Source organism: Caloenas nicobarica, chromosome 20 (genome assembly GCF_036013445.1).
Source record: "Caloenas nicobarica isolate bCalNic1 chromosome 20, bCalNic1.hap1, whole genome shotgun sequence".
NCBI classification, from domain to species: domain Eukaryota; kingdom Metazoa; phylum Chordata; class Aves; order Columbiformes; family Columbidae; genus Caloenas; species Caloenas nicobarica.
This window is the reverse complement of record NC_088264.1, coordinates 3949610-3961835: the sequence shown is the minus strand read 5'-3', so window position 1 is coordinate 3961835 and position 12226 is coordinate 3949610. Positions and strand designations below refer to the sequence as shown.

Genomic DNA, 12226 nt, shown 5'->3' with positions numbered 1-12226 from the left:
CGGGAGCTTCGGCCGGGCCGGGCGGGCGGACGCGCCGCCAGCACGGAGGTAGGTTTGGCCGGCGGGGACGGGGGGGTCCCCGGGAAGGGGGTGCCGGGGGGAGCCGCTCCCCGCAGCCGTCGGGCATCGCCTTACCTGGGCGTTACCCAAACCCAGGGCTTTTTCGCTTTTTTTTTTTTTTTTTTTTTAAGGCCACATCATGTGCTGCCTGCCGCGGTGGGGTGGGCTCCGGGCTGGTGGGACCGGTGGCAGATGCTGGCAGAGCCGGGTGGGGACAGTGGCATTTGAGAAGTGGCGATGAAGAGCAACTAGCTGTCGGGGGAACTTTTGTCAGAAGGCGGCCTGCCCAGCACCAGGGGGTTTGGGTCACAAAAGCTAAAAGTAAGGCTGAACCGAGAAATTTTGCTGTTACTTGTCACCTGGAGGTGGATCTGCAGCCCCCGAACCGCCTGAGCTTCACCCCAGGGAGGGTCACGGGTGGGCTGGGGGGGCTGCCGGTACGGTGATTTAGAGGAGACTGGGATGCAGGGGTCCCGGTGCTGTCAGGGATGACAGCGGTGCTTTTCTGAAAGCGAAACCGGTCTTTTGGGCAGGAGTCGCACCGATCCGGGGCCGGGGGCAGCTGCGTGCGTGCCGCCGGCGATGGCGGAGCGGGCTCCAGGCAGCAGCTTGCAAAATAGTTTCACTTTAACCCTCTTATCCGACATTCGTATCGGTAGTTTTCCAAATCGCTCCCTTCAGGGGATGAAAGCATCTACGCGTGGCTTCTGGCTGGAAGGTTTGATGGCGGTGGGAATAACATGAAGCTTTAGTTGGTTTTGTTTGCTGGGTGGTGGCTGCTAGTGTTTGTTTTTTAATGTTTGAGGAAGATCGCTGGAGCCCGCTGCGAGTTCCACGGGACCGGCGCAAAACTCTTTATTATTCATCATTTCCAAAACAGTAACGTGCGATCCCAGCTAAGGAAACTGCTCACCCTCAGTGTCAGGTTTCATCCAGTTTTCCTTTAAGTCTGCAGGTGCAAACGGGAAAATAGATGTCACTGGTGTGCGTAGCTGCGTCTCTGCTGCTTGTATCGGGAAGCTCGCAGGCTCTGATGGTGGAGTTAACCTCTCCTTGCTGGACCCATAGCTGTCACTGCCAATATAAAGCCAATAACAGCAGGAAAACGGTCACTTTAATATTGTGATTCCTGCTTTGCACCACTTGGCATCAATTGCATGAAGTGAGGTCCCACCAAAAGTGCGGCCTCATCCACTTTAAGGAAATGGGGGTGGCTGCCGGTCAGACGCTTTCACGTCACTTCTGCAAGTCCTGAGTTGCTGCTGGACACCCAGCACGGGGGAGTTCACATAACCTGGAAGTACTGGGGGCCAAACCCCACAGGTCACGGGCTGTAGGTCAGTTGTCCTCCAGCTCTGCCTCTGCTCTCAACGTGGATGTAGGGAGAAGTACCTGCTCCCACCTGAGCCAGGCTGCTTGTCAGCTGAGAGGAGCCGGTCGGGCTTTGTTAGGCTGGAGAGGACTTCACAGAGACATAAGAGCCTGTTGAGGGTTGAACCTAAAGAACTTGCAAAATCAGGTCTTAAAACATCTCCAGCTCTTTCCCCTCTGCCACGGTGACCCTGCATAGCAGTTTCCAAGCCTTTGCCCCCTGTTTCCAGCAAACTGCAACTTTTCTGCGAATTCTATCTCCATCGCCGGCCACTGTGGTTGCTCAGCAGCGCACAGGATGTGGGCAAGCCAGCATTGCCAAGGCAACCCCTCTGTTTTGATTTCCCCATGTTCAGGCTGGCAGCCTTTACCCCTCCAGCTCAGCCAGGCAAGCCGTGCCCGCCAATGGTTTGTGATGCCATGCCATGCTGGCCCTCAAAAGGATCTTGTTTTCCACCCGTGGCCGGCCATAACTCCAGAGGAGTGGCAGATGCTCCCCACCCTTGGAAAAAAAAAACCAGCTCCTTCGGAGCTAACGTGCATTAAAGAACCTCACATTGGACACCCAGCTTCGATTAAAACTTACACAAGCCGTGCAGAGCTGCCGTCCATCCTTGGCCACAGGACTTCCCAAGCAAATTACCATGTCAGCTTTCCCCTGACGTGCTGCCAGCACCGGCTACCCAAAAACAAAGAGCTCATTTAACAGGGCGCTTAGCAGCCCTCCCTGAGATGCTGCCCTGTCTCCCAGCGCCTCCCTGGCCCTGTTTTTTGGTCTCGTATCTTGTCCCAAAAACACAAGCCAACCTTGCAGCTGCAGCTCCACGCGCATTGGGCACATAGTTCAAACCCATGGTGGACTCCGGCGCAGCTCTCCCCGTTTGTCTCCTCCCTCAAGGGGGATGCTGTTGTCGCACCAAATCGAGGAGCAGCCTGGCTTTTCCCTAAATGCAGCTCCTCACTGTGCACACAGGCTTTCAGCTGGCGATGGGTGGCCTCGGGTAGCCCCTCTGCTCTTGGAGCTGACGGCTCAAAAGCCACCAGTTTGTCTACTTTTCCCTCCCCTTTCTTTTTCATACTAAACTGAAGAACCCCTTTATTTAGCACACAGACATCCCTTCATCTACAAAACAAAAGGCGATGCATGGCACCGAAAAGAAAAGGCATTTGAAAACCAGCTGCTTGGCCCTGCTGAAAGGTGGCCCTGGAATTTCGGTGCTGCTTGCCCAGGGCGGTGGCAGGTACCGCCGCCTTCCCCTTGCGAGGGATGCTCGGCTGCATCCCTGCTGCTCCGGGCTTGCACATCCCCAGCTGGGCTCAGGGACAGACCCACCACTTCATGGCCAAACATCTCAGCCATAAGCCACCCTTTGCCTGGTGGCCACAACAGCACCAAGAATGTCCCTCCGGGCTGGGTAATTCCCAGGAACAAGCCCCAAGGGCCTCGGCAGCACATTCAGCTCCGGTTTGAAGTGGAAACATTTCAAAGGGCTCTGCTTTTTCTCTTTTTTTTTTTTTTTTTTCCTGCAAACAATTAATTACAAGTTTAAAAGGAAGTTCCAGCCCTCCTTCCCTCCCCAGAAGGTTAGAGGCAATAAATATAAAGCAGCTAAGCACAGGATTAAAATCGTACATCCTGTTTTCTCTGAAATTAAGGCAGTTGTTGTTTTGAGGTTGTGTTTTGGGGGTTTTTTTTTTTTTACTTCTTTTTTGGAGTGAAGTGTATCATAGGCATCCAGTGTTCCTGCCTGGATAACGAGCTGTCAGGATATTTACGGATAAATGGCAAACCTGCTTCACGCAGATGATTCAGGCTGAGGAAAAGCTGCTCTGTTTATTTGTGTTGCAGTTTAACCTTTATTATAGCTGTCCCAAAAAAAAAAGCCTCGGCAAGGCTGAAGGTCAGGACAATGCGTAGTTTTAAGATGTGGCGCTCACCGCTTTCCCCGTTGCCCTTTGCACGTGATGCCTGTGGGCAGCAGATAGCAGAGACCAGCACAAAGAGAGCCCAGGCTTATCTCCCCTGGGAGCAAAACCAGGTCTATAACACTCACCACCAGCTCCGGGCAGGGGGTAGGAAGGGGACGGATGGGATTTCAGACTCCGTGGTAGCCCGTGATTTCTCAGGTGGGGATGGCGGTTATACCACTGAGAATGAGGCAATGCAAGGAGCAACAAAAAAGGTGCTCGGCCGCAGAAGTGGGGTGGAAAAGGCTCTTTTGCCTCTTGCAGCACCGTTCCTCCCTCCTGGGTGCATGTCTGGCATCCCCACCATCCTCCTTGTCTACCTCCAAAAAACCCCCACCACATACGTATATATTTAATTCTCCAAGCAGAAACTGGAAGATGCAGCAGGCTGGACAAAAATCCAGCAATGAAGTATTAGCCACAAAAGTTTTTGTTTAGCCAAAGGCCAAAACCACCTCCCAGAGCACTGCGTTTTATTTGGTACATCTGAAATAAGAGTTTTTCAGAAAGGCACCCACAGAATTTCATACGTCCATTTTCATCACACTTCCCACGCGTACGTTCACAAAAACCACAGGCTAATTGCGGCCGGCTCAGCTACGCTCTCGTGCACATCAAAACAACACACTTGCAGTGGTCAGTCTTTTTCTGCGAGGGGCAGGGAGGATAAACCTCTTATTTTTTAATAGTACCTGAGCACTTGTGAAGTCCCAGATGGAGAGCTCAGCATCTGCACTGAAGGATTCAGCTCTTGGGGTCCTGACAATTGGATGTGAAAGCCAGCGGCCAGGGCAGCTGGTGAAACAAGACCCCACACAGGTTTGTAGGTCCCTGGATGGTGTTTCCAAAAGCAGGTTTTCCCTTGTGAGCCGCCTTTTCGAGGGCTCCCGCCTCGGCAGCAGCGTGAGCGCTATAGTTAGGGTTGGGTGGGACTCAGTTTCTTTTTTGGGTGAGGCTGGTAGCTTTGTTGTTCGTTAGGAGGTAGGGTGTTAATTGCAAAGCGAGGCGGGAGGATGCACGGTGGTGCTGCCTGGGTGAACTGGAGCATCCCAAACCGCTCGGTACAAGAGAGGATCCCTTAGCAGGTGCTGCAACAGCAATAAATGGGATTCAGAGCAAAGAACAGTAGCACTATAGACAAGGAGGCTTTAACCAAAACCAGCCTGGCTCCCCTTCCCACCGCTCCCTTGAGGCGCCTGGGCTCTATGAGAGCTGCCAGCAGGAGAGGCAAGGAGTTGGTGGTCACAGGGGACAAGTGGAACAACCCCTCTGGGACACCTTTGGAGGTCAGGCTGTACCTCTTAGGTTGTTGTTACGTGGAAGCGTTTGCTTTCCTTTTACCGTGCCTCGGTTTCCCCTCCCGCGCACATGGGGATTTCAGCATTCCCTCGAGGGGCTGCGGGGATTGAATCCCAAAGGCTGGCAAAGACACTGATGTAAAACACTGAGCGAAGGTGAACTATGTTATTAGAGCCTGATATTGCTCCTGCCGATTCTTCGCCTGCACAACCCATAATTTGGTGACCCCCACATTGAGCCAAAACTGCAAACTCATGGCATGAAGCCCCCTCCCCTGCTTAAAACCCCTGGGAGCTTTGCCTGGCCCCAGGAGAGGAGGAAAGCCGTGAGCAGAGGCAGCAGGTCCCTGCCCCTGCAGAAGGGCTTCCCTGGGAGTCTTGCCACTCAGCGGCACCTCTCCCTCCCCGAGAGAGAGGAAGAGCTTACGTCAGGCTGCAGAAATGCTCCTCAGCCCTACCCAGCCCTTGGAGCAATTCCCAGGTGAGGCACAGCGGAGGCTCCTCCATCCCCAGCCAACCCTCGTCCTCCCCACACCGTCACATTTGCTGCCAGCCCTGGGTGAACGGAGGGGCCCGTGGTTGCCTGACGACCCCCTGCGAGTCCCACTGACTCCAGCTCCCATCAAAACTCCGGCTGGTTTAACCGCAGCCCGCACCCCAGACCTGCCAGTGGTGTCCAGGGTGCCCGAGCAGCAGGACCGGACCCCAGCACGGTGCCCGGCACAGGCACACCAGTGCGCAGCCGCCCGTCCCAGACTATGGACCGTGAGAACGGTCTGTCCAAACCAGACACCTCGTCCCAGAGTGAATCAGGGGTAAGGGGAAACCTGTGGCATGTTGGATCCCAGCTCCGATGGCAGCACTATTGCTCACTGCAGTGCTTGCTTGCCTGGACCAAGCAAGTCCCTTCCTAGACAGGAAAGCTCCTCCTGCAGACAGTATTTCCCCTGCTAAAAAAATAAGCCCTACAAAGGGCTAATAAGAGCTCCATGCTGTGGCTGCCAAGCAAGGACTGAGATGTGTGTCCGGGGGCAGCCCGATTTGTGCTCAGCCAGATGCCAAGGCAAGTAGGGATGCCCAAAGCTCTCCTCGCCCATGCCCACCACTGAGAATGGACCCCAGGAGAGGCTGGGAGGCTGTGTTTCTCAGATGGGGACACCCAAAGGGACGTGGCTGGCAACACGGCCCAGCCCCTGTGACCCCAGACCCCTCCAAGGCATCAGACTTCTTATCTTGCTGAGGCTTTGGCTGTGCTGGCAGCTCCATGGAGAAAATTGCTGAGGGAGCAGGTACCTGATCCGTGTGGTTATTTATCTCCGCAGGCACCATCCAAGGACACTTGTGGAACCCACTAGTTGCTGACACGAGCTGACCGTATCCCAAGGGACCTTCAAGTAGAAGGAGCAGCACAGACAGCCTGCCCAGGAACCGACATGGAGCAGAAGATCAGTTCTTTCTTTAATTCCATCTTGGAGCTTATCCGTACCAAGCATGAGGAAGGCGTCTTCAACACCGTCTGCTTGGTCGTGCTGATGAGTCTGCCTTTTGTTGTCCTCATTGCATTCATTTTCATCTGCTGCCACTGCTGCTTCTGCAGACGGAGGGGAGAGTGCAGGAAGAAAGGTGCCACCAGCAGCAACGGGCAGCTGCACGCCGAGAGGAACAAGAAGAAAAAGAAGAAGAAGAAGAAGGATGAAGAGGACCTGTGGATCTCTGCTCAGCCCAAGCTGCTCTTGCTGGACAAGAGACCCTCTTTGGCCATCTAGCAGCCAGGAGGGTGTTCAGGCCCTCCCCTCTGAGATACCACCAGTCCTTTCAGCTGTGCACTGTGAGGGGTAAGGAGATGCCAAAGCTGCTGCCACTTTATGGTGACTTTCCAAAGAGGGTGAGCCCAGCGGGCAACCAGCATGTTGAAGGGCCAGCAGAGAGCAAAGCAGTTGGGCATAGGTTTATACAAGACCCTTCTCTCCCACCATGAGAACGTCTCCAAGGGCAGAAACCCCTGCAAAGGACAGGTGTGCCTTGCTGAGCACACAAGGGTGACCTGCCACCGTGCCGTACGTACCTCCTGCCATGAGCACAATGCACACGCACTGGGCTGGCACTCAGCAAACTGGGTGCAAAGCTCTCTCCCTCTGCACTGGTGTGCAAGGACACGCACCGTGGCACAGACAAGGGTGCACAAAGACCACGTGCACTCGAAGACACAGCCGCCTGCACACTCCCCCTGCACAAACACAGACGGCTGCACGCGAAGCAAGCACGGGCACGCCTCATTTGCTTGCCCTGCCGCCGAGATGGCACAACTTGGCTGTCTAGTCTCCGTCCAAACCCAGCGTGTGTTGGAGATGCAAAAAAAGCTGGGAGCAGAGTTGTCCCACAGCTCAAAAATGTGCCATCTCCCCGGCCACCAAACCAAAGGCAGCTGAGAGCATCTGAAGACAGATGCCCTCAGCCCAACCTTAGAGACCTCAAGATGCATTGCCACCCAGGCTAGATGCAGGGAGGAGAGAGGAGGCTGCAAGACTGGCCCTTTTGCACCAGCACTTCAGAAAAAAAAAAAAAAAAAATCTCGAAAGAGTGTTTTATACAGACTTGCCTTTAGAGAGCCCACCATGCTACTGCAACAGCAGAAACACAAGCTGAAGCTGTGTAAAGGCTTAGCGCTACGGGCATTAGAGTTATTTATTGAATGACTACTAAAGAAGAGCAGGACCAAAGGCCCCTCTGTTGTGGGGCTCGGCACACCGAAGCGGTATTGAAGCAGCAGACACGCTTTCCCAGACACTCGGCCATCCCCTCTCCCTGCAGCCCTTGTGCACACACAGACCCACCAGCACATGCTGCTGCTGGGGCTTCTATACAGCTGTCGAGCCAACTGGCTCTGGGATTTGGGACGTGCTGTAGGAGCAGAGGGGAGTGAAGTTCATGCCCACAGTCATCCCTTACCCAGGGATGCATCGTCCAGCTGGACCCCGCATCCCTCTCCATCCCCATCTCCCTTGGATGTGCAATGGCTTAGCCAGGCGCAGCAGCTAATGGGTCCACACGCAGGTCTCCCCCCTACTCTGGTTTTGACCCTCTGCTCCCCCTGCCTACCTCCCGAGGAGCTGGGGATCTCTGCCCCCCACTCTCCACCCCGCCAGGCTCTGTCTCCCCCAGCCTGCTCTGCCAGTGAGGGACACACGCGCGTGACCAGAAGCCCCGTCACATCTGGGTTTTGCCCTGTGTCTGTACACTGGATGTTTTCCTCCCATTTTCTTCCAGTCCTTAAGTTGCTGGAGCAGAGATCTGCCAGCCATAGCCAGATGTCTGGGGAACAAGCAGCCAAACCCACATGGGCAAGACGGGATGGAGCTGCCGGACACCACCGCTTCCAACCCGGGCGAGGGCGATGCCGCCTTCCCCCGGCTCCCGGGGTGTGCACCAGCAGGGCGGCAAAGCCACCAGTTAGAAGCAGCCGTTTGTGCCACCCTGTCCCAGCACAGCCTGTTTTGTCCGACACAGACAGGGCGGTGATGTTAACATCACGTCAGAGGGTTTGGCTGCGTGCGGCTGTGCTGGTAAGAGCCGGGAGGCCAGGCTCCTCTTCGCACAGCCCTTTAAATTGACCCCATATGTGCCTTATTTTCCAGCTTGCTTTGTTACCGCTGAAATAAGTGACTCCCTTCTCCTCCAAAACAGGAAGCAACATATAATGCTATTAAAAAAATTAGAATTTGCCACACCTAATCCTAGAGAGAACGCAGGAATAGCTCTGGTCTTTGTCCCAAACTGCCAGTCCAGCCAGGACCCCAGAGAACCAACACTGCACTTGTATTCTTCTTCCTTCCCTCATTTCCCCCCCATCCAGGTACTTTTCCCAGCCCTCCTGCCTCCGCGCTCACCAGGTGGGCAAAGCAGCCGTCAGAAAGCTGCCCACGCAGGTGCTCCTGCTGCAATCCAGAGGCGCCAGCAGCCCCGCAGGAAGGGTGGTGCTGCCTGGAGGAATATTTAAAAAAAAAAAAAAAAAGAAAAGAAAGAAAAAAAAAAAAGAGCAAAGGGAAACGCGATGGGAGGCAAGAAGCATACCCGAACAAGCAGCGGCACGGAGGCAGCCAGCACCAGCAGAGTACAGCCTACCTGGCGTGGAGCTGCTGGGCTTTGCATGGCTACTTGCAAGAAGGTCCTTCACCAGAAGAGCTGGCAAGTAACATTTCTGGAAAGGGCAACTGATTCCTACAAGAACCGAAGAACCATCAAGAAAACGTCCTGTGTTGCATCACACACAATATCTCTGATCCAGGCTTTGGGGAGCTGAGAGCCAGGTCTGAATTTCAAGAGCTCCCTAAAACCATCATTCAAAACCACCGCTGGGCTGGGCAGGGAGGAACTAGGGTACAACCCTGCTCTGATCCATCCCACCTGCAGATGGTCCAAGCCTCTGCACCCCATAAAGCACAGGGGCTGCTGGTTTAGCCAAACCGCACACCAAATCAGCTGCTGTTTGTGACAAAAGGAGCAGCAACAGCCTGAGGTGCACCAGGAGCCGTCACCCATGCTGGGCAGCAGGGAGCCCACAGCAGCAGAAGCATGGTACAGAAACACTGCTGCGTGCGTCCCCGCTTCCCAGACACCCTGCACTGCCTCCCCACAACCGCATTTCAGCATTGACCGTTTCTTTTCCTAAACAGCCCCTGCAACGGGGAAAAAAACCAAAAACTTTGTTGCAGTGTTTCTTTTTTAAAACAAAAATAAATGACTCTCAAACTGCAAACAAGTGTCCTGTCTCTAGCTTTCAATCATGTGTTTATTTTCCTGGGGAAATCTTTCTTGTGTCTGCATCCTGGCCCTAGATAAGACATGGGGAGAGCTCAGCAGGCAGAGGCCATTGGGTCTCTGCCTGCAGCCAGCTGTGCAGCTCGGAGATGTTTTTTTAAAGAAACAGCTTAGCTTAATCAAGTTTAATGGCCTTGCCTTGTTAACAAATACAGTCAAGCTCCTCTCCCCAGTTGCAAAAAGTAGTGGGAAGCAGAAGAGCAGTGTTTGTGCACTGCGGGAGGTGGGCTGCTGAGGGATTTTTCCTTGCAGCGGGTCAGCAGCGCAGACTAATTAACCCCAGTTGGTTTTGATCAGACAAGTATTTCACGGTGTCTGCAGCTTCTCGCAGCCGTCTGCGTTGGGCACGACCCGGGACCAGGCGCACACGCCTCTGCTGAGCAGAGCAAAGGCTGCACCAAATCGTGCACCGCTGAGCTTTCCCTCCACGAGGACAAAAATAAATCTGCGTCTCACCTGGATGATGCCCCTGGCTGCACCGTGTCCACAGCGCCGAGGCTCTGGAGGAGTCTGGTGGGAGGAGGGCACAGGACTGCAGCACTGAGTGGCTAGAAATGGCAGAGAGACACTTTTTTGGGGGAAGAAACGAGCGGGGCACACCTTGCTTCTCTCCAGACGGCAGCCCTGCACACCATGTTCAGGTCCGGGCGCTCCTGGGTCCCAGGTTAGAAACAGGCAGGGGTTGAGGTGAAGCTGAGCATCCCGGAGCAGTCTAGGGATTGAGGGGATGCAAAAGTTGTCCCCGCAGGTCCCCGAAACCCCACTAGGAGGGGAGAATGGGATATTTGCTGATTATTCCTCTATTTATTCAGCCAACAAAGCCTAGAGCAGTGACCAGAAATAACATTGCTGCTTTCCAAGCAAGTGCCCACTGCAGTAAGACACTTCTCTCCTAATTACACCATCCAGAATCGGTGTCTTTGGGAAGAAGCATGCCTTCACCCTCCTCCTCCTGGGTCCGGGCTGGGACACGGGGGAGGTGGGTGAAGAATCCTTCTGGGATTCAAATTCTGCCCCTGCACATGTTGCAAACCTCACCGGCTGAAAAATTTAAGTGATCTCAGGGCAAGGCAGAGGTTTCGAGAATCTGGTTTAGCCCTTGCGGCATCACCATTACAGGGCTGGGTATTGCAGCAAAACAAGGGTAGGAAAAGAATGTGAAATTTTTATGGGACTACCCCGACCAGCCTGAGCCTTGAAACCAGAACAGCCAGTTCCTGAAGGCAAACAAACTGCATTATCTGAGCTGTCCCAGCTCCTAAAGCTGTAGCACAGGCTCTGGTTAACCCCAAAAAGGTCTTTCCACAGAAGCCAGCAGAATCGGGGGAAGTTTCTCCCGCACTAGCACGAAGAGATGATGCCATCCCGTGGCTGTTCGGAAATACTGACTTCTCACAATTGTTTTCCAGCAGCTGCCACTTTGACTGCCCTTCCTGGTGAAAGAGAGGCCCATAATCAGGAAGAATAAGTCAGAAACTACAGATAACACAGAAACTACAAATCAAGTGTCTCATTTGCCTTTATCTCTGAAATACAAAGCTCATACCACTTAAGAGAATATTCCTTGCTCTCAGGCAAGATTCAACTTTAGAAAAGGACTGTGTTTTGCCTCTGCACAGGAAAGAGCTGCTGGCAATGATCACGTCGGCTGCTTTTTAGAGCATACGCTTACTTTTAGAGTGGCTGTGTGTGAGCCTAGTCCTGGGGTCCCCCCAGCCACCTTCCTCACGTCTACACTGTGCCCTTCAACTGAACAACACGGTGAAACCCGCGCTCGCCTACAGACAATCAGGCAACGGGAAGAAACCTCTTCAAAGAACCCTCATCATTTTCCTGTGCCCCTCTCTCATGCTCTTAGCCCAGAGCCTGCAAAACACTTCAAGTGCAATTTTCCTTTCCTCTTCTCCCTCCATTAGTCTCCTCCTTCCCGCGTACCAAGGTCCAGATATCCGAACGTCTCTGCCTGCCCACCCACACAAGAGGCACAGCCCTGAAAGTACCGTGAAGAATTTAGTACTCACCTCGGAGAGGCAGCTCTCCAGCTCGCTCTCCTCAGCCAGGTCCTAGCAGCCATGGATCAGTTCACTTTTTTGCAGTATTAAGTCACAAAGAGATCACATAGTCCCCATCCCCATTTTGGAGCAGACTCCAAAGACCTAATTTTCACAGCCCCAGTCTTTCCACATTGCTCTGGCAATGCTAAGGGCCTGTGTATTGCTCCATCTCCATAAAGAAGGCTTATATGGATGGGAAGAAAAATAATTCTGCCACCCAAAGCAGAGACAACAGAAATATTTCAAGACTTCCTTTATTTGCAAATTTTATTGCTTCTCCAAAGTCTAGGAAGGATTCTTTAAAATATATTACTTAGCTTAGTACTGGGATAGAAAAGGACAATCATGTTCCAGTCTGCTCAGACAAGGAAGCCTTTGAGCAAGCATCCTTTGGTGACCTCATACTACTTCCCTGGCAGTAGCTGGTGGTCCAGAATTCCACGAAAAGAAAACAGAACTCACCCTTGTTGTTATGAGGAAGAAAAAGCAGCCAAATGTGACACCATGCACTGGGGCCTGCGAGAGAGCATGCAGGATCAGTTTAACTCCAAAATGCTCATTTTAGAGCCAGATGACAAGCGTTATCATTCAGCATCACTAGCTACCATGCTGCTAATGAAAAAGCAGAAGGCAGTAGATCGCACAGAGAATTTTGTT

At 53.4% G+C, this 12226-nt stretch overlaps 1 protein-coding gene across 1 annotated transcript; it reads left to right on the top strand.

Annotated features, from left to right (window-relative positions):
• KIAA0040 (KIAA0040 ortholog) lies at positions 1-9433 on the top strand. Its single transcript, XM_065649058.1, has 2 exons — positions 1-48; positions 6020-9433. The coding sequence occupies exon 2, from the start codon at positions 6131-6133 to the stop codon at positions 6461-6463; it is 333 nt and encodes a 110-aa protein (XP_065505130.1). The 5' UTR covers positions 1-48; positions 6020-6130; the 3' UTR covers positions 6464-9433.
• Positions 9434-12226: the final 2793 nt, after the last annotated feature.